Raw genomic sequence first — 23810 nt, 5'->3', positions numbered from 1 at the left:
AAATAAGAAAACACATTAACATAGCATTGAAAATAATATCAAGTTAATTGCAAGAGCAGCTGCGAAATACTTGGTGCAAATCTACTTGCATCCCACAACTGTTTTACTGTACAAGAATGAAAAACTACAACTACAAAGGAAATTCTCTCTACAGTTACACGCTAGCAATAAACAAAGACTACACTAATTACACAAACTACAATAAAAAATCAGAAGATTCCAGTGAGGTATCCTCGGCTAAGGGTCGACATATGAAATGTCTCCTTAGAAAAATTATACATGACTGTGTTTAAACTGACACACAATATTTTTTTAGCGCAACGCAATCTGACTTTCAGTAATCCCTACAAGAGAATGGCCCTGACTAAATTAACTTCTCGGTTAGGTGTAAATAAATATTTCCACAAGAACGAAAAAGGCATAATTAACAAAATCTTTGGACTCTGCTACCGGTATCGCTTTTTGGTGAAAAGTACATTGGGAAAAGACAATGCACAAGGCCTTAACTAGCGTGAAAATCTTAGAAGGTGTTGCGTTTTGTCAATAATATAAAAATTCGATTAAATAAAAACAAAGAAATCTCTGCAGGCCATAGAATCTATGCGAGCAAAGCAGCGTGTGGTAAGCTACTATTCTAATAAATAGATCGTTCTAAGTCTCTAGAAAAAGAAACCATAAACTGTAAAGTTTTCATTAAACCCAAAGGTTTGTCTTGTCGAAATTACAGAGACAGTACTCAAATAAAGAACTGTATTGATCTGTGTAAAGTGAACCAATTTCTTAAACTATTAACAATTACTAACAATGGATTGGTTGAAACGTCCCCTTAGAACATTTATAAATGACTGTGCTTATACTGACACACAATATTTTTTAGCGCAACGCAATCTGACTTTCACCAATCCCTACAAAAGAATGGCCCTGACTAACATTAACCTATACCTTTCACAAATCACTTACCTCACACAAATCTTCGTTACTCGAACTACTGCAAAACAACGAGCGCCACTGCTGCCAGCTAAATAAAAGATTCAAACTACTGAAGGCACTAACTACTGTTAGGCATAGTTAGCAAATGAAAGATTTTGATAGAGAACAAACAATGTATTTACCTCAATAGTGTTCAAAAGTCATAATATATATAGCAGTTTATGACATCCAGTCTTACAAATTTCAAAACTCCACCATTTCTCTACCCACATCTACCATTGCTGGCGCCTCACCTCCAACTGCGCAACGCTACGCGCTGTTAACATTCAGCTGCCCAACACTACAATGTCCAACAACAATACAAACCAGCCACAGCCCGCACACAGTACATCCAGTGATTTTCACAGAGCGCTACGTGGCGTTACCAATATAAAAACCTAAACAGCCTACTTAGACAGTAAATGAGAGATACCAACATTTCACGTGTAACCGGTGTATTGTATAGGCCAGATGGGAAGTTCTGCACACCTGTGCAGATTGGCAGTCAGGCGCCAAGTGACACCAGATGGTTCAACAATCCACTATTTTATGTCCGAACAGGTATCAGAACAGTCATGGACCCAAACACATATCGTCAACCTGGAACAAAAGTGTCAGGTGGTTCTTGTATCTGAGCAGTGAGCTGATCAAATTAAAATATTGGTTCAAATGGCTCTGAGCACTATGGGACTTAACATCTATGGTCATCAGTCACCTAGAACTTAGAACTACTTAAACTTAACTAACCTAAGGACAGCACACAACACCCAGTCAGCACGAGGCAGGGAAAATCCCTAACCCCGCCGGGAATCGAACCCTGGCGCGGGAAGCGAGAACGCTACCGCACGGTGAGCTGATCGTCTTGTCTGGCCAGCACAGTATACAGACTGGTCCAATATGCTGAAAGAATAATTAAAGATAAAGGCAACAGCCTACATCATTAAATTGTTAATTGCTAAGTACTCCCATCGTCATCTAAAAAACAATTCACATAAATTCAGACACACATAAAAATTGAAATTTTGCGGGTATGTTAGTAAGTTATTGTGTTTATAAGTTATTCTGTTAATGATGAGAATTAAATTTCTGAAATGCTTTGTAATTCTGTACATAAATTTGTGAGTAAAATGGATCCCATATTGTTGGTCAGAGTGCTGAGCTTCTTTATTGCCTTTCAGAAGTGAACAAATCTCAATTAAATAATAATAAATATCCAGTATAAGAACGATAATTGTGCTTTTGGGATATTTATTTCACGATGGAGAGGCTTAAGAAATATTTACTGCAGTCATCTACATTGTTATTGTCATTTGTCACAAGTAATGTGATATCCATGTAATATGGCATAAAACAATATGTGAGTTAAATGTTTCACTAGGATTTCTAAATATTTTGATCTTCACGAATTCCCTTCATCATTGTCTACTCTACTAGGTAACAGTTTCGTAACGTTTCAGGACTTAATTTATTCCTTTCGTAATACGGTTGCTACTGCCTTAGCAGAAAATTCCAGAACCAGGGTTTAATGAGAGTTAAATTTCAATACATTTTGTCCTCCGTACACGTCAACTCAATTAAATAAGAATGAAAACGGGAACTGAATTGAAATAGTTCTTTTCATTCCATTAAAGGCTCATTATCCTTCTTTTCAAAATACTGTACTGCAGAAAACTTACAAAACATCTTTATTCATTTAATATTTATGTGAGTCTTATTCAAAAACTATCTTTCTTTCTAGTGTCTGGCCCTGACTGGATGGTGAATTCAGGAGCTGTTCTCTTGAGGTTTTTCAGTTCAATGTCGTTGTTTACCAACATTATCCAAAGCATGGAAATCCATCCGACGTGTGTAAGACAGATTGGTTCTGCCATTGAGTGGGCTGTCATCGCGGCCATGATTGGAGTTGCGCCATATATTGTGTACTTGGTACGTTTTGTAGTCACCGTCACACCTTCCCTATTATGGTTTTACTAATGTGCGTGAAACAGTAAATGTAATTTTTCAGATAGGCCTAATTTTATTACATCCTAATGTTAGTAAATTTCTTAACAATCTGTTCTTTGCAGGGTGAGTTAGTTGATCGCCGGTGTCTATATGGTGTGCTTGGAATTCTCCTTTTCTTGGCAGCTGTGGTAACGTCCTTTCTTCCGGAGTCTTTGCACGAGAGATTACCAGAGACTCTCGAAGATGCTACCAATTATGGTGCCTGTCAAAAATATTGGAGCTTACCTGTCATTAAAAAGGGATGGAGATCCGCTATTTACATGCCTGGCGTTTTATTTCTTAACAATTTATGCTTCAGTATACCTTTTTCCAAAGTCATATTTATGCTTTTTACCTCTTTCGCATTCTGTTCATAATTTGTAGATATGATCTCGGCAAAATACTACTATTGCATTGAAAGCCATTTACTTCAAAGGTGTTATCTAACGACTTTGCTTGTTGAAGTACCAATACGCACGAGAATTATAAGGGGCAGTTAAATGAAAACGAGACAGATGAAAAAAAAGTAAATAGTGTGAGACAAAACGGTCAGTGCCGTGATGGAAAAATGTTTGTAGTTGCCAACAGAAACATGATTCCTTAATTTTTTTTAAAGGCAGTACCGCCATTAGACTGTTGTTTATTTACAGTGTTACATTTACACTTCCACAATCATGATTTCGGCTTCAAAGTGCCATTATCAAGTGTACATTATTAAATGATTCCTTACGCGTTGATTTACGATTCTGGCGACAGTTGCAATATTCATATTAGGGACTAGTTTCGAACCTTACAGTTTCATTTTCATCCCCTTCCTACTAATGCTGAACTGAAAGTGCCTGATCTTAAAAATAAACATCAAAGTGACAACACATGCTCTATAAATGTTTGCAGAACGAATGCCACAATCCACGCCAGGTCAAAATCAAACTAAGTTTGATTTGACTTGGTAAGAGGATTGCGTGGAGTATGGCATTCATTCTGCAAACATTTATAAAGCATTTGTTGCCACTTCGATGTTTGTTTTTAATATCGGACACTGTTAGCGGGGCCTCAGTAGAACAGGCTTGAAAATGAACCTGCAAGGTTCGAAACTAGTCGCCTAAAATAAATACTGCAACTGTTGACAGAGTCATTAATAAACGCCGTAAGGAATTTGATGAAGTTGCTGGTTCCCTGTCAATAAAATGTTAAAACTCAAGAACCAGGAGTGTAAGCAGGCGTACACCTCTTCGTCTGAAGCAAATCAATGCCCACGAAAGTCCTTATTCAGGACTCCAAAGATATGTGAATCGCATGGGGAGAGATCGGGACTGTTTGGAGGATGTGTGAATACTTCCCAGCGAAACTTATGCAGCGTGGTCGAAACAACCTTGGCAACATGTGGCCTGATCTTCCCCCATTCTATAGAGCAAATTAACACACACCGTAGTTAAAACAGAACATTAATTTTTAACTCTGAAGGTTGTTACACCAATTAGAATGTAAATTATTATTCACACACTTCCATATAATCATCGTTAGACTCACATTACAATGAGCAGCGTACCAAATTTATCTTAGGTTCCTCTGAGAGAGAAGACATGAGTTGGTTTCACTATGACCTCACCCTGTAACTCCTAGATAGCCTGCAGATCTTATTTTTATGCTCTCCCCTGAGCAATGGTTCATACTAAGGAACACTGAAAAGTTTATTGCATTATCACATGGCAACATTAATCGGTCGCCACCACACTTTGTCTGGAAATATCCTCAACTTCTCTTGTAAGGTTAGTCAGGAATATACAGTTAGTAGCATTTGGTCTATATGTGCGGTGTCTGTCGTTCGGACACACACACACTGAAGTGCCAAATAAACTGGTATAGCCATACACACTCAAATACAGAGATATGTAAACAGTCAGAATACGGCGCTGCGGTCAGCAACACCTATACAAGACAGTAAGTGTCTGTTGCAGTCGTTAGATCAGTTAATGCTGCTACAATCGCAGGTTATCAAAATTTAAGTAAGCTTGAACGCGGTGTTATGGTCAGCGCACGAGTGATGGGACACAGCATCTCCGAGGTAACGATAAAGTGCGGATTTTCCCTTACGACCATTTCACGAGTGTACCGTGAATATCAGGAATCCGGGAAACAGCAAATATCCAACATTGCTGCAACCGGAAAAAGATGCGGCAAAAAAGGGACCAACGACGGTTGATGAGAATCATTCAAAGTGACAGAAGTGCAACCCTTCCCCAAATTTCTGTAGATTTCAATGTTGGGCCGTCAACAAGTGTCAGCGTCAGAACCATTCAACGAAACATCATCGATACGGGACTGTGGAGCCGAAGGCCCACTCGTGCAACCTTGATGACTGCACGACACAAAACTATACGCCTCGCCTTGGCTCGTCAACACCAACATTGGACTGTTTATGACTGGAGACACGTTGCCTGGTCAAACGAGTCTCGTTTCAAATTGTATCGAGCGGATGGACGTGTACGGAATGGAGACAATCTCATGAATCCAAGGACCCTGCTCGTCAGCAGGGTACTGTTCAAGCTGGTGGAGGCTCTGTAATGATGTTGGGCGTGTGGTGCTGGAGTGATATAAGACCCCTGACACATTTGGACACGACTCTGACAGGTGACACGTAGGTAAGCATCCTGTCTGATCACCCGCATCCATTTATGTCCATTGTACATTCCGACGGAGTTGGGCAATTTCAAAATGGTTCAAATGGCTCTGAGCACCATGGAACTTAAATTCTGAGGTCATCAGTCGCCTAGAACTTAGAACTACTTAAACCTAACTAACCTAACGACATCACACACATCCGTGGCCGAGGCAGGATTCGAACCTGCTTTCATAGCGGTCGCGTGGTTCCAGAATGTAGCGCCTTGAACCGCACGGCCACCGCGGCCGGCGGGCAATTTCAGCAGGACAATTCGACATGCCATACGTCCAGAGTTGCTGCAGAGTGGTTCCAGGAACACTCTTCTGCGTTTAAACACTTCGTTTGGCCACCAAAGTGCACAGACATGAACATTATTTAGCGTATCTGGGATGCCTTGCAACGTACTGTTCAGAAGAGATCTCCACTCGCTCGTACTCTTACGAATTTATGGACAGCCCTGCAGGATTCATGGTGTCAGTTCCCTCTAGCACTACTTCAGACGTTAGTCGAGTCCATGCCACGTCGTTTTACGGCACTTCCGCGAACACGCGGGGTCCTACACGAAATTAGGCAGGTGTACCAGTTTCTTTGGCTATTCAGAGCATACGTGTGTGTGGGTGTATGTGTGTACGTGCGTTTGTGTGTGTGTGTATTGTGTGTATGTGTGTGTGTGTTTGTGTGTGTGTGAGTGTGTGTGTGTGTGCGTGTGTGGGTGGGTGGGTCGGTGGGTGGGTGGGTGGGTGGGTGGGTAGGTCTGTTTTTTTTTTTTTTCAGGTATGTCTGATAGAACATTCGCCGTTAGTGATCTAGCGGCCATAAAATATTATTCAAAGGAATCCAGTGCCGTTAGCCATATTTGGGCAATAAAAATAATCAACGGTGAAAACTGAAAACAGGAGCTGAACCCTTAAGTCCCGCTTATCGTGTGTGGTCGCCTTAACCGCCTTGACTATCCAAGAACGCTTTCCGTCAGATCGAAAGTCCCAGCCTGTTACACACTATCTGGTTAGCCTCACGTAGCCACGATCCCCTCACTTGCCATTTCGGATTCCCAAAAGAGATCAAATGGTTCAAATGGCTCTGAGCACTATGCGACTTAACTTCTGAGGTCATCAGTCGCCTAGAACTTAGAACTACTTAAACCTAACTAACCTAAGGACATCACACACATCCATGCCCGAGGCAGGATTCGAACCTGCGACCGTAGCAGTCCCGCGGTTCCGGACTGAGCGCCTGAACCGCTAGACCACCGCGGCCGGCAAAAGAGATCAAGCTTACTGTAAACATCAGAACTAATGCTGAACTAAACGCAAGAAATTAAATAAAGTACTAATACAACTTCGATGAATCACCTCATACCGATCGCTCACTGCCAACTGATACAATCAGATCAAGTCAATTTCCCAACTACACCATGTGATCGAAAGTATCCGGACACCCCCAAAAAATTACGTTTTTCAATTAAGTGCATTGTGCCGCCACCTACTGCCAGGTACTCCATATCAGCGACCTCAGTAGTTATTAGACATCGTGAGAGAGCAGAATGTGGCGCTCCACGGAACTCACAGACTTCGAATGTGGTCAAGTGATTTGGTGTCACTTGTGTCACACGTCTGTATGCGAGATGTTCACACTCCTAAACATCACTAGGTTCCTGTTTTCTATGTGATAATGAAGTGGAAACGGGAACGGATATGTGCAGCACAAAAGTATACAGGCCGACCTCGTCTGCTGACTGACAGAGACCGCCGACAGTTGAAGAGGGTCGTAATGTGTAATAGACAGACATCTATCCACACAATCACACAGGAATTCGAAACTGCATCAGGATCCATTGCAAGTACTATGACAGTTAGCCGGGAGGTGATTTCACGGTCGAGCGGCTGCTCATAAGCCACACATCATGCCGGGAAATGCCAAACAATGCCTCGCTTGGAGTGACGTATCACGGTACACAATTTGGCTATCCGATGGCAGGGTGTGGGTATGGCGAATGCCTGATGAACGTCATCTGGCACTTGTGTAGTTCCACGGTGTGGTCGTGTTTTTCAAGGAAGGGGGTTGCACACCTTGTTGTTTTGCGTGGCACTATCACAGCACGGGCCTGCATTTATGTTTTAAGCACCTTCTTGCTCCCACTGTTGAAGAGCAATTCGAGAATGGCGACTGCATCTTACAACACGTTGGAGCACCTGTTTATAATTCACGTCCTGTGGCGGAGTGTTTACACGACAATAACAAGCAATGGACTGGCATGCACAGAGTTGTGACCTGAATCCTATAGAACAACTTTGGGATGTTGTGGAACGCCGATTTCGTGCCAGGCCTCACCGACCGACATCGATTACCTCTCCTCAGTGCAGCACTCCGTGGAGAATGGGCTGCCATTCCCCAAGAAATCTTCCAGCACCTAATTGAACGTATGCCTGCGAGAGTGGACGCTGACATCAAGGCTAGTGGTGGGCCAACACCATACTGAATTTCAGCAATACCGATGGAGAGTGCCACGAACTTGTAAGTCATTTTCAGCCAGGTTTCTATCACGTAGTGTGCGTTTATCACCATGCCTAACACTACAAGTACATCTCGTCTTCTACTCGGTCTATAATGAAATGGCCGAGTTACTAACTCTCTCTCTACGCTCCTTCACCTGTGGTACAAAGTAAATTCTTCTAGTCAATGCCCAGTCTGCCCTCTGGACGTGTTTCCAAATTTCGAGTGTGGTTGTTTTGACTCGTGCGGAAAATTGGCGCACGCAGATCATTCGAACGCAAGGAGAACGGAGTCCTATTACGTCCCACATGGTTTGCATCTTCGAGAGTCGTTAGCCAGCCTTCTTCCTTGTCTAGGGGCCCTCTAGGTAGGGGTAGCATCGCGCTAGCAATATCGGACCGTTACAGATCTGCCTGGGCCGTTTCAACAGAGATAACTATCAGTTTACAATACCTGAGACAAATGTGATGTCATTTTACTTTACAAAGGCGGCAGAAGCTCTCTATCAACTTTCGTAATCGTTCGGAACTTGGGAGATGCCATACTGTATTTCGCCATTTTTAGTTGCAGCTCGTATTTGGTGGGTTTTATATGATAACTAATATGAATGCTGTTTCAGAGCAACAGCACATTGAGGATCTCCTGAAAACGCGTCAGTATTGGTACAATTTGTTGTAACACAATGACAAAAAGAAAAATTATTGGTTAAAGAATTTCATGTTTGTCTGCTTACGTATTGTAGCTTCTGTATTACGAAAGTATGCCGTTTCAAGGCAACTGCACGTTAAAGACTTATCAAAAAACACGTCGTTCTTGGTATGATTTATTGTTATTAAATGTTAAGTAATGACATGCTGGCAGTTAAAGCCTTTTTGAGATCTCATCAAAAGGACATAGTCGAAAGGTGCACGAGTTTCTATAGTGTAGTGTATAGAACCATGAGGTTACAATGTCTAAAGCAGGTGTTTTGCATCGTGCTACTTCCAACTACTATTTTATTCATTGTCGCGTTTCTAAAACATTGTCATTATCCATTCGTGATAGTTCATCTCACAACATGTGACGTGAAGATGACGTTCAAATCAATAATTCACCTCAGAATGAATTCAGGGTTACACTTTTCCTTTATTGCAAGGTACGTGAACATCTAAGTTACCTTATTTATAAATTATTTCAGTTCTGCATTCATGTCGACATATAGAGAGATTCAATTCTTTGCAATAATAATTCCGAAACTACTAAAAATGTAGTACTACCTATTTTTCCTAATACGCCTTCACAAACCCCAGAAATGAGACATATTCTAATTTAAAAACAAAAAAACGAGCTGAAGTAAGTCAGCATTTAATCCAGTAAGATATACAAACACCAAAAAGTTTTGCATGCCCCGGTTCCCAGAACTCCTCGACATAGACGTTAACTGTGGATATTGTATCACAGACACAGTCCCTTTCACTGACCTATGCATGAGCAGCGCCTATTAGACGGTGGGAGGTCAGACAGCCGATCAGTTCCAGCCATTCCACCAGGGAGGAGGTATACAGCTCGTGTTGTCTGTAGTTCAACCATGCCTAGATGCTCAATACCGCGAATCGATCGCGTCCGCATTGCTACTTCGTGCCCGGAAGGGCTCTCAACAAGGAAGTCTAGGCGTCTAGGAGTGAACCAAAGCGATATTGATCGGACATGGTGGAGATACAGAGAGACAGGAACTGTCGATGACATGCCTCTCTCAGGCCGTCCAAGGGCTACTACTGCAGTGGATGATCGCTACCTACTAATTATGGCTCGGAGAAACCTGACAGAACGTCACCATGTTGAATAACGCTTTTCGTGCAGCCACAAGACATAGTGTTACGACTCAAACTGCGTGCAATAGGCTGCATGATGCACAACTTCACTCCCGACGTCCATGGCGAGGTCTATCTTTGCAACCACGACACCATGCAGCGCGGTACAGATGGGCCCAACAACATGCCGAATGGACCGCTCAGGATTGGCATCACTTCTCTTCACCGATGAGTGTCGCATATGCCTTCTGCGCATATGCCTCAGACTAGACAATCGTCGGAGAGATGTTTGGAGGCAACCCGGTCAGGCTGAGCGCCTTAGACACACTGTCCAGCGAGTGCAGCAAGGTAGAGGTTCCTTGCTGTTTTGGGGTAGCATTATGTGGGGCCGACGTACGACGCTGGAGGTCATGGAAGGCGCTGTAACGGCTGTACGATAGGTGAATGCCGTCCTCCGACCGATAGTGCAACCTTACCGGCAGCATACTGGCGAGGGATTCGTCTTCATGGACGACAATTCGCGTCCCCATCGTGCACATCTTGTGAATGACTTCCTTCAGGATAACGACATCGCTGGACTAGAGTTGGCAGCATGTTGTCCAGACATGAACCCTATCGAACATGCCTAGGATAGATTGAAAAGGGCTGTTATGGACGACGTGACGCACCAACCACTCTGAGGGATCTACGTCGTATCCCATTGTGGAGTGGGACATTGTGGACCAACAGTGCCTTGATGAAATTGTGGATAGAATGCCACGACGAATACAGGCATGCATCAATACAAGAGCACGTGCTACTGGGTATTAGGGGTACCGGTTCGTACAGCACTCTGGACCACCACCTCTGAAGGTCTCGCTGTATGGTGGTACATGCAATGTGTGGTTCTCATGAGCAATAAAAAGGGCCTAAATGATGTTTATGTTGATCTCTATTCCAATTTTCTGTACAGGTTCCGGAACTCTCGAAACAGAGGTGATGTAAAACTTTTTTTGATGTGTGTATATTCACCAGTGAATAGAAGGATGTCCCAACAACGTTATTTTCTTTTTAGATAAACTTCAAACTTGATTTCAGGAGTCCGTCTCTAATTAGAAAGTGTGGGATATAACTCTGCAAATAACCTTTGTGTTTGAGAGAGAAAAGTGAAATCAATTTGAATCAGAGATTAATCAAGAGCCGGATACACCCTTGAGACACAGTATTAAGTTCAGCGTGCACAACGAAATTACTTACACTTTAATTGAATAGCCCTAGAAGTGGATCTGAAGGTTGAGATTCAAATAATATTTTCATTTGGAAGGACTAATTGTGATAATGAACCCAATGTATAGATAAGGCTACAGTTTATTACCAAAGACATACGAATAATAAAGCAGTAAAACACAATTATGTCGACAAGAATGTTACAAAAATGTTCCCTACAATACTGATTGCTATCTAATGCTCTAAGTTGACAATGTTATGAAAGGGGTGGGGTTGCATCAAATCTCGGATTTAATTCTGTGAAATAGGCACTGTAGCCTCACTATGGTAATCAAAGTGACGGTTTGTCTGAAACTAACACCAAAGGATCCTATAAGTGCGAGGAAGCGCAGATTAATGAATCAGTGGTAGCTATTTTGCAGGTGAACTACCATATTCTCGTTTTCCCTGATATTCCAAAGAATCCTCTTCCAACATCGGTGCTTCCAGTTATGCCTGCCGGCCGGAGTGGCCGTGCGGTTCTAGGCGCTACAATCTGGACCTGAGCGACCGCTACGGTCGCAGGTTGGAATCCTGCCTCAGGCATGGATGTGTGTGATGTCGTTAGTTTAGCTAGGTTTAATTAGTTCTAAGTTCTAGGCGACTAATGACCTCAGAAGTTAAGTCGCATAGTGCTCAGAGCCATTTGAACCAGTTCTGCCTGTATATCGCTTAAGTTGGATGTTGCAGTACCCATCTCAATAATACCCAGCTGTTTTCTGCTCCCTTCTAGACATTAACTACTCTTTTCTCAGATGAATATGGTATTCAAATGTTGCAAGGAAAAGTAATATGCAGATAAGGCCAGCTTAAGAAGTAAATTATGTAGAAGGCACAAGCAGCACAAAGAACAGCGTCATGTAGTGGAGGACTGACAATTTTGTTTTCGCTAGTGTTATCCAGTATATTAAGGCATCCGCTTTTTCAGGGTTTGCAAAATTTTATTTTATGAGCAATATTTAACTTTGTGGTCGGACAGCATCCCTGAGCGACAGTAGTCAAGGTAACTCGTAAATGTAACCTAAGGGAAGGGATTGGTTTCCACCATATGTCTGTGAGTTGTGTCAACTATGTTATGCGTGTTATCATAACCGGAGGTAAGTCCAAAATATTAGCGCAACATCCACATTAAAAAGCCCTCTCCCGTCGACGTAAGGTCAGGGTCTTCCGAACTCTATTAATCTGTGGGGAGAACAGTCTTCCAAAATGCAATAATTCCGAAATATCATAATAATAAACATAGCTTTATGTACTTGCAACTGATAGTTTTAAAGCAAAGAATGATGCATCGAACTTGAGATAATAAGATTGTAAGTGTCGAACATGACTAACATAACGATACACCACATTTTGTTACCTTTCTCAGTTCCTTCGGTGCTTCTGAACCAAAACAAATACGACATCCATCAGCAAATAAAGCTGATGGTTGTTGTAGCTCGCCGCTGCATCACTTCATCTACAGAAGCCGAAAACACGAACTGGCTTTCCGAAAATGAAATGACGTCCACCTAATGAGTGTAACAACAAAAACAGCAAAGCTTTGTGGATGGGCAAACACATGTCTCCAAAATACTCATGAAGCGCCCAAAAATGTTCCCATACCCAGAACAACTATATGCATAACTTAACCGAACAAACACAAAAACACTACGTACTGGACATGCAAAAGAAAATAGTTACATCTGTCATTGGACTCACCGGCGACGTCCATCTTAGTCAGCAAATCATCTCTGCCTGCGTCATATTTTAGATGTTTAGACCGTAAACCTGGCCCTTGTCCTTGTCTACCGTTTCTTCATTCGTCGTCGGCGTTGTCGTTGTTACCGTGTGGCACCGTTATGCCAAGAGGAAAGGCGCGTCGATTTTAGAGCATGAGATATGATGTCCTTAAGCCATTGACAACACACAACGGTCACGGTAGCATCTGATTCCAGAATAGCTTCAGTAGTTAGGATGTACGAACTGTCCCTTCTCGACCAGGTCCCCAAAATTTAACTCGAAACGAGATCCCTTCAAAACAAATTGTCATAACGATCGTCTATAAAGGCTTCGTACAACGAGAAGAAATGTTACAGTTTATGGAATAATAACAGATACGACCAAACTGTCTTGTCTCTTCTGTTTTATTTAACGTAACTTCGTTAACAGTTTCATTTCGCATTCACCACTCATTCACCGAAACCCTTTGATTAACAGTTTTGGTTGCTTGACACCAACAGTCAATGATAATGATACAGCTTTTCTCCTTTTTATAAACTGAAGCCCGCTCTCCGCGATATAATAATAAAAAAAAAAACGGTCTCAATACCGCGTCCCTCGTGAGATGCGAATAGACTTTTCCCGGAATTGACCGCCCTGTAGTTGTACTCAGTTTAATGACCACACTTCATTATCCGCTATTTCTCGTAGCTGAATGTCCATTTGTTAGTCTGATTATACACTGTAACTATTTAAAATTCCCCCTATATTTTTCACAACGCACAATTAGCACTTCTTTACTTTTTTTTTCTTTTTTTTTTCTAAGAGTAAACGGAAAAAAGACGCCGTATCATCGGCTTAGTCGATATAAAGCAAAACACCTTAATATGCCCAATTTTACCTCTTCTTATAGGATCGGCTACCTTACTCATTAATTTACTACATATTATTTCCAATAACACTAAACAGGTATCGCCGTTATATTTTAATGGTATTCAAAAGCATGTTACGATTATTATGACCGACCACATCATAACAAATCGCACGGCGTGCGTTTTTAATGATAACTTTACGCTATTCAAGTTCTGTTAAAGCTATCTTGACTCGTAATGTTACACTTGTACATTCGTTACCTGCTCCCTTTTTCAGTAAGGACTGGTGGCTGGTGGCATCATTTTTAACAATTCCGTTTTCTCGCTCTCTCGGCGGCGCCAACATTCTATTACTTTGAGGCCTCTTTTCCTCAGATTGCCGGGGCTTTTGGTTACGCCATTTCAGCTTTGAAACATGGCTTCTATTAACATTGCTATGTCTCCTGTATTTTTGTTCGCATACTCGCCACCTCACCATTTCATCTACATCTACATCTACATCCATACTCCGCAAGCCACCTGACGGTTTGTGGCGGAGGGTACCCTGAGTACCTCTATCGGTTCTCCCTTCTATTCCAGTCTCGTATTGTACGTGGAAGAAGGATTCTCGGTATGCTTCTGTGTGGGCTCTAATCTCTCTGATTTTATCCTCATGGCCTCTTCGCGAGATATACGTAGGAGGAAGCAATATACTGCTTGACTCTTCGGTGAAGGTATGTTCTCGAAACTTTAACAAAAGCCCGTACCGAGCTACTGAGCGTCTCTCCTGCAGAGTCTTCCGCTGGAGTTTATCTATCATCTCCGTAACGCTTTCGCGATTACTAAATGATCCTGTAACGAAGCGCGCTGCTCTCCGTTGGATCTTCTCTATCTCTTCTATCAATCCTATCTGGTGCGGATCCCACACTGCTGAGCAGTATTCAAGCAGTGGGCGAACAAGCGTACTTTAACCTACTTCCTTTGTTGTCGGATTGCATTTCCTTAGGATTCTTCCAATGAATCTCAGTCTGACATCTGCTTTACCGACGATCAAATTTATATGATCATTCCATTTTAAATCACTCCTAATGCGTACTCCCAGATAATTTATGGAATTAACTGCTTCCAGTTGTTGGTGCTTGTACATAGTAACCGCACTCTTCTCCTCACCCTCGAATTCATCCGGGTCTGACAAAGTAACCCCGAACGGCTCCAGATTGTATTTTTCCACGCCAATGGGTGATAGTTTGTGCTCTGGTAGCGAAATTATGGATAATTGGATCACTTCACCACCGTTACGGAAGGTCCAGATTTTGATTGCAAATAAAAATGTCGTAGAAACTGTAAGTAGGATGTTTAGGTTTTTTTTAATTGGTAACGCCGCCGCCACGTAGCGCTCTGTATGAAAATCACTGGCTGTGCCGTGTGCAGTCTGTGGCTGGTTGGCATTGTTGTAATACTCGCCATTATAGTGTTGGGCAGCGGCAGCTGGATGCTAACAGCGCGTAGCGTTGCGCAGTTGGAGGTGAGCCGCCAGCAGTGGTGGACGTGGGGAGAGAGATGGCGGAGTTTTGAAATTTGTATGAATTGGTGTCATGAACTGCTATATATATTATGACTAGTGAGGTAAATACATTGTTTGTTCTCTATTAAAATCTTTCATTTGCTAACTATGCCTATCAGTAGTTAGTGCCTTCAGTAGTTTGAATCTTTTATTTAGCTGGCAGTAGTGGCGCTCGCTGTAGCTTGAGTAACGAAGATTTTTGTGAGGTAAGTGATTTGTGAAACGTATAGGTTAATGCTAATCAGGGCCATTCTTTCGTAGGGATTTTTGGAAGTCGGATTGCGTTGCGCTAAAGATATTGTGTGTCAGTTTAAGCACAGTCTTGTAGAATTTTTCTAAGGGGACGTTACATATGTCGACCCTTAGCCACGGATACCTCACTGGAATCTTCTGATTTTTTCCTTGTAGTTTGTGTAGTTAGTGTAGTCTTTGTTTATTGCTAGCGCGTAATCATAGAGAGAATTTCCTTTGTAGTTGCAGTCTTTCATTGTTGTACAGTAAAATAGTTGTGGCATGCACGTAGTTTTGCACCAAGTATTTCGCAGTTGCGCTTGCAATAAACTAGATATTATTTTCAGTGCTATGTTAATGTGTTCTCTTATTTTTGTTCTTCAAATTGTGTTTTTCTGTGTTGTCGTGTGAAAAATTGTGACAATAATGGCGTGTGAAAAACGTAATACTAGGCTCCAAAGTAAACTGAGAAATGACAGTGAAGACGAAAGCAGTGTGTTAGCGCCACCATGTAATGAATTAACTAATGTTCAAAGTAGTAATTTGGTAATAGTGCATAGGGAAATGGAGCGGGCTGCAAATAATGGTATAGGCAGTGAAACAATTAGTGAACAGGGAAGCATTATCGATCGATCGGTCGGCAACAGCTCGCGTCAGGAATCCGAAATGACAGGACACAATCTAGGTAATACTGTACATTCAGGTTTTGCGTCCTCACCTTTTTTTCAAATAAGTCAAGACCCATTTTCTGCTTGTCAAAATGTGAAGGTTGCCGGTGCAGATGCACTGCCGAAAAGCATAGAGGAACAGATTCCAGACACTAATACATTATTATTGCAATTATTTCAACAAATGAAACAAAATCAGAGACAAACACAGCAACAGTTAGATACAATGAAACAAAATCTTGAAAAGTTAGACACAATGGAACAAAATCTTCAAAGGTTAGACACAATGGAACAAAATCTTCTAAAGTTGGTCACAATGGAAGAAAATCTTCAAAAGTTAGACACAATGGAACAAAAGCTTCAAACGTTAGACTCAGTGGAACATACGCTTGAACAAACACGTGAAGATTTAACTACTGAGTTACATAAAATCGAATCGAAATGTCAAAAAGTCTGTAATGACGTAAAAACACAAATTTGTGAGCATTTTAAACCTATTTTTTCGCGGCATGAAAATGCATTACAGAACCATGAAGCAGCCATAAAAGAACTGCAAACTATTGTTCATGAATATCATGAGACCTTGCAAGCTAAAATTGACTCAGTTGCATCTACCGATAACTTAAAGGACACAGTAGATACTCTGAAAATTGGTTCAGAAAGACACATGGAGGAAATTAGTTCACTATCTGATAAAGTAGCCGAACTTTCAGATCAGTTCACTAACTTATCTACAATGGTAGATGATGATCTGAATGACACAAAACCTGTAGCCTTCACTGACACTGAAGAGTATGAACAAATTAGAAAATTCAAACAGAATCAAAATCAAATCAACACACAGTACAAAAGAGAAATGCGGGAAGTACAAGATCAGTTGGGTCAAGTAATACAAGAATTACATATTTCAGAGGACACTTGCGCTCCAGTACGGGAAGAGGGACATAGAAATACAGAACAACCACAAAATAATGACACAGGACATTTCGGAAATCATGAAAGAAATTGGCAAGGTACACCGAATTTTGAGATGGAACCGCCGAAACGACATAAAAATGACCGACATGCGACTCGCCGACATGATGATTTTGACTATAAGCTGTTCATTACTACACGTAAATTCAAAACATTTAAGAATTCTGGCAACGACATTCATCCACAAGCGTGGCTTCATCAGTTCTCTCATTGTTTTCCTCCCAACTGGTCATTAGAACACAGATTAGAATTTATGTGTGGCTACTTGGAGGATGAACCAGCTGTAAGAATGCGATCGGTCATTCACGATTGCCACAGTGAAGGAGAATTTTATCATCTCTTCCTCTCAGTATATTGGTCTCAAGCTACACAAGACCGAGTAAAACATAGTATCATTATGATGAAACATTTCAAACAATCTGAATTTTCCAGTCTTGTCAAATATTTTGAAAACATGTTGCATAAGAATCAATATCTTTCAAACCCATACAGCCCTTCAGAACTCATCCGCATTTGCTTAATGAAGTTGCCGGAACATTTAAGGCATATTATTTTGACAGAACGTTGCAAAGACGACACTTAAGTTTTTCAGGGGCTCTTACAAGAATTAGAAATTGACACTGGCAATCGCGGAAAGCGAAAACAGGAACACAACAATTATAGGTCACATCCGTCGCAATTCCGCGATGAAAGAAATAATAACTGGACACGACAAGGCTATTCTTACAACACAAATCGTGAACAAAATAGACACCACCTATATGACAACCACTGGCAGAGTAATAGTTACAGAGGAAGATCGCATTTCCGTAATAATGAATATCACACAGTCAATCAGAGAAACAGGCAATATGGGAACCAAAATAAATATTATCAGGGGAGACAGAACAACTTTAGACGCAACGGTCCAGCGCGCAGTTACGATTCAGGGAGAAATTCTCCCCTACATGACCGACAAACAAGAAACTATGTAAACTACCGACAAAACGACAGACCTAAATTGCATCAGAACTGGCGAGCTTCAAACAGGGCAGGGCCTTCCGGTCAAGGTGAATTTGTAGAAGTTAGGTCTCCTAATCCCAATAAAGGCGCGCGGCAACAAAGAGACAGACAATGACTCGCACCGCAGGCAGCCGCGTGCGCCGGTTGGCTCAGAGAAAAATAACATAGACGCTAACTTTGAGAAAAATTCCAGTATTCTGTACCGACGTATACCGCATGATAATTGCGTTCAAGTTAACTCTGAGCACTAGGAAGAGTAAAGGATAGTACTACATTTCACATGTAAAACCGTTTATTGAAAGATAATCTGCTTTTCAACTTTGTATTTGCCATATAACTTTTCACTTCTCATTACTAGTATGCTTTGTCAGACTTATAATCTCTTAACATGCACCAATATTTAAGTTAAATATCCAATCAAGAACCAAGAGAACTTATCTAAACAGAAATTACGAATGCATTGTTACAGTTGACACAGTGTCATTGTGTGTGTGTACATTCTTGCTTGTTAGTGGCACGATTATGTAACGACCATAAGGCTGACATACTTAGAACATTTACCAGTACTACTAATGAGATTTTAATGCAACGTTTTGGTTTACTTGCAAATACATTCTGGATTTAAAGTACTTTCTGTGAGATACCAGATGACACAGTGGTTAGCATATGTGACAGCTACACGATTATATCACGACGCTACTAATGAGTGACAATTTACAATGTTGCTTTTGCGGTGTATCTGTTTTATATGTGCAGTTTTTCTGAATCATTCTGGAAAGTAAAACATGTTTTACTAGTAACTTTTATGGTATAGCTACAATGAGACAGCCTTTTCTGTAGCACAACAATACGTTACAGTACAGTACTTACTTCATCACGGCAATAAGCGTAGTAACTATGATATCTATACGCAAAGCATTTCACTTTTGTTTATCATGAGGTAAGTACATTGACTTCTGCAGAACTTAGCTTTCGGAGGACGATAACTACGACACTTCCACAGAGATTATCTTACAACAAGACGCACAGTTTAACGCTACCGTACATGTATTTGAGTGATTAATTTTGTACTTAAACATTTATTTTTAAAGATATTTGAAGTACAATGATACAAAGGTTTTCCATGATACATTTCATTCCATTGCTGTAATCTGCAACACCTGAGGATATAATTACATTAATCCTCAAGGGGGTACATGCATACTTTGTGTACCATGTGTATGGCAAGCACAAGGAGCCCTAGCTAATATGGTATTTGCTTATACAACTTTACACATCGGTACCATATTTCTCTAACACATAAATTACACAGCTATCTGATCATTTAACTGAGAGAGACAAACATTTATTTTACATCAGTGACAGATGTTTACGTAATTGCACCGTTGGATAACTTCACACTTATGAAATTGTATTTTGTCTGTACTTTGTGAACAGTTCATATTTTTTCGGAACCATTGTGATATTATGAGAGCTTTGAATGATGTATTTGGTATGGGATCATGATTTTTAAAGTACGTTTGAGGTAGATGACACTTTTGCAGAGAATTTTTTTAGGTTTTGAAATTAGTGGAGGAAGCTACGACGATTTTGAGAATTTGACTGAGGTGTTATGATGTTATTATTACGACGACGATGTGAATTATCCTGCTGAGGTATGTTTAAGCTGATGCTATATGAGTTATTTGATTATGCTACATATCTGTTATGATGAAATATTGAAGAAGTGTCGACGAATAAGGTAAGGAATAATGAGAAGTGGTTAGGGACTCTGGTTTGTGAAAAAGGATGTTGGAAACCGAGAATCGTACTTTAAGAGTTATGAAATGTGTGTATATGCGTGAATGTATCACTATGATGGCGAAAATTTTTTGGACACTATTATATTTAAAGGATTTTGTTTCTACAGATTTCTAACGCAAATTCTCAACCTGTGAAAATATTTTTACATGAGACTGTCACTGTAGCGGAAACTGCTGTCGTAAATATTTCGGTAAGAAAGAAAGGTGACCGTGACGTAATGCGTTGCGAGCGGCCAGGTGTGCCAGCCGCCTTGAGAAAAAGTCATTAGTGTATGCCTTTCAGAGGCACAGGTGGAGAAAAAAGGAGGCCATTAACCTCGCTATTGACATTCTTTGTAGAAAGCATTGCAAATACGACACGCCCAAACTTGAAAACATCTGATTACACAGTAGAGTTCTTAATTTATGATATTTATTGAAATGAAATGATGAGAAACGGTTCATGTCTATTGTCTTGCTAGTTGGAAGATTGGTGGCGATTGTGCGCCTGCACAGGCAAACAGGTGGCTGCTGGCCATCTCTACAAGGACTACAGTGGGTCTCCACCTTTGATGACCCACCAATACCATTATTTCTACAAGGACTGCAGTGGGTCTGCACCTCTGGTGGCCCACCAATACCGTATTCTGTACCAGGACTACAATGGGTCTACTCTGTGATGACCTACCTACCAATATTCTTCAAAACTTCGACTGACTCTGCTGTGGGTTTGCTCTGTTGTGGCCGTTATCTGTCTGCATGTCAAGAGTCAGCACTGTCTTTCCGTTGGAAGGACAACACTACTTCTTCAAGACTGCTTAGAAATCCACTACTTCCAAGTGCAATTTCTTTTACTACTCAGACTTTGAGAAAAACACTGCAATTTTACTTTGATGAATGATCAGGACTGTCTTTATGTACTGTGAGAAAATTTTAGCTTTTGACCAACATTGTATCGATAAGTGTGTGCATTTCATTTCTTTGTCATTGTAATTATGAAAAAAATTTTCAAATCTGTATTGGCCACTGCCCAAAACAATTTGTAAATTTTTTTGTGGGGAGCATGGGGGCTATGTAAGTAGGATGTTTAGGTTTTTTTTTAGTTGGTAACGCCGCCGCCACGTAGCGCTCTGTATGAAAATCACTGGCTGTGCCGTGTGCAGTCTGTGGCTGGTTGGTATTGTTGTAATACTCGCCATTATAGTGTTGGGCAGCGGCAGCTGGATGCTAACAGCGCGTAGCGTTGCGCAGTTGGAGGTGAGCCGCCAGCAGTGGTGGACGTGGGGAGAGAGATGGCGGAGTTTTGAAATTTGTAAGAATTGGTGTCATGAACTGCTATATATATTATGACTAGTGAGGTAAATACATTGTTTGTTCTCTATTAAAATCTTTCATTTGCTAACTATGCCTATCAGTAGTTAGTGCCTTCAGTAGTTTGAATCTTTTATTTAGCTGGCAGTAGTGGCGCTCGCTGTAGCTTGAGTAACGAAGATTTTTGTGAGGTAAGTGATTTGTGAAACGTATAGGTTAATGCTAATCAGGGCCATTCTTTCGTAGGGATTTTTGGAAGTCAGATTGCGTTGCGCTAAAGATATTGTGTGTCAGTTTAAGCACAGTCTTGTAGAATTTTTCTAAGGGGACGTTTCAAAACATATGGCGTACAACTTGAAACATGTCGCTGCTAGGGACGGACTTTAATGATTCTCAAGGTTACCATGTTCCGGTCCACCGCCGATCAATATAATATCATTGTTATGGACACAAAGTCCTCGATCGTTGGGCAATTCTGTATTGCTGGCAACGTTCTAGTAACGACTTCACCACTCAAGTGGCTACTAATATATTCCACTTTCCTTCGGATAGGCCAGTAGCTTGGTGGGCTATTTTTAAATTTGGCCAGTCAAGTTTTGATGAGTAGGTCCTCGTCTACAGGGTACGTAAACAGTTTCCGTAACAAGAAAAAGGATTTTCCATTAAAAGACATGGACACAGACACGGGCCACAAAGCTGTACTCTCTTCTCTTATACTCTCTCCCTGGCGGATAGTGCTACGCCAATTACACAGTAAATTTTCACACTCTCCGATATTACCAAAATGGGTTCTGACACTTGCCCTTCCTCAGTTTCTCTTTTCCAATTTTCTACCATATTTTGTGGAAGCAAACTCTTCAGTTTTTAATAACTGCACCAGCTCTAGTCACTTCCGAAACTGGCCGATTTTTCGTTTTTTGTGCACGTTCCTTATTAGTGCCTTCGACTGTTTCCAACGTTTTGCGAACAGAGGTATTAATTTTTTCTACTTCCCCCATTCTAGTTTCGGCCTGGAGTAGCCTGTGTATATTGCTTTTACTGTTTTCGCGACTTCTCTGATTTGCTTGTCATTAGTGTTGCATTTAGAATCGATTTTCCCATCTAGCTATAATTTTTTTCGAAACTGTTTCTTTCGCTCTTCGCTTCTTCTCCGTCTGCTTCAGCTTTTCGTCTGTCTGCGCCAGTTTTCTGGCTATCTGCATCAGCTTCTTCACATTCAACTGAATTTATCTTCGCTCCCAACAACAACAAAAAAATAAAAACAAGAAATCCCAAAAATACGAGTGAAACACTTATACTACTCGCTAACATTGCTGCTACAGCTCAAAAAGAATGCAAGCAAGCGAAGCGGTAACTACAAAGTGGTTGCTGTAGCAACATTTTCCGCACTAAATTACGTCTCACACCGGAGTTTGTAACTGCATTTGTCAGACCATTCCCGAGGTAAGAATCCTAGCAGAGTCACTATGAAATATACCTGTCTTTTAACAGTGTGTGCTTGACGCGCTGGGGCTCAGCAGTGGAGTGCGCAAAGTGCCTACCACACGTACGTACCCAACACAGAAAAGTTATACAAGCTAGTGTACAAGTTTAAACCAAGAAATGGCCTAATTAAAGCAATTTGCAGAGAGTATAGCTTGCGCTGAACTAGACGCGCCTATGATAAGAGAAGACCAAGACATGACCCTAGGTTACGCGTCGATAACGCCCCCTGGGCGGCGTGCATATAGGCCGACGCCGCCAACCGAGCTACTACAGTCTCTCAATCTGTCTCAGTGCCTCAGCACGCCGCGTCGGGTCTCAGTTCGCTTTGCACCTCAATACGTGGCACGGTGCTCTAGTCTTCTAGCCAGCCAGCTGTGAGGGAATGTTAGTCACTGTATACAGTTGTGAGAAGGACACGGACAAGATTCATTGAAGTTAAGTGCTCAATTGGGTCCTGTAATGAAGCGTATTTTAACCACGTGTGCACTTTGTGTTGTAGTGAGAGGAAACCGGCCACCCAACAATCATACCACCCTCTCCTCATACAGCCAGAAACCACCAAACATTACAGGAGGGCACAGCCACAGCAGTGTTAATAACTGATACACACCTCAAACGTTATGGAAAGTTGCTACGAAACCACAATAAGTTGGTTTTCCAAATTTGTGCAGCTCGCAAGCGCGAGTTGAAAATGGTCCGAAGATCCAAATAAGTGAAACTACTGAAAAAGCAACAAAAGTTGCGGAATAGACCGCGCAGTAGACCTCGCAACTTGTGAGATAGAGCAAAGTCAGCGATAACACTAAAAAGCGACGCTTACTCAGTGTCTTAACAAAGTGCAGCGGAGTGCGACTGGGCGCCGCTCTCTCTAAATACGACCTCACGGCCATGCGCGTCCACACCGTCTGTGTTCTCCACACCGTTCGTCTCTACTACCAAACACCGACATTTTCGAGTAGAGGATTCAGCACTTTCGCCATAGTGAAAAGCAAGAATCTCCCTGAATACACCAAAATACAGGGAAAGCCTGTATTGTGTTCCACAGCTCACTCAGGTACTCCAGGTGACAGCTGGTGGCATCTTGCAAGGTGATGAGGCCGCC

General features: G+C 41.5%; 1 protein-coding gene across 1 annotated transcript in view; it reads left to right on the top strand.

The window, feature by feature from the left end:
• The window catches only part of LOC126355408 (solute carrier family 22 member 7-like), a 133017-nt gene extending 110213 nt beyond the window's left edge, over positions 1-22804 (top strand). The window contains exons 8-10 of the mRNA XM_050005712.1: positions 2708-2895; positions 3036-3242; positions 22715-22804. Coding sequence (XP_049861669.1) covers positions 2708-2895; positions 3036-3242; positions 22715-22804 — 485 coding nt within the window. The remainder of the gene's footprint in view (positions 1-2707; positions 2896-3035; positions 3243-22714) is intronic.
• The last annotated feature ends 1006 nt before the right edge of the window (positions 22805-23810 follow it).

Source organism: Schistocerca gregaria, chromosome 3, assembly GCF_023897955.1.
Source record: "Schistocerca gregaria isolate iqSchGreg1 chromosome 3, iqSchGreg1.2, whole genome shotgun sequence".
Lineage (NCBI taxonomy): Eukaryota > Metazoa > Arthropoda > Insecta > Orthoptera > Acrididae > Schistocerca > Schistocerca gregaria.
This window is presented reverse-complemented; position numbering and strand designations above follow the sequence as displayed.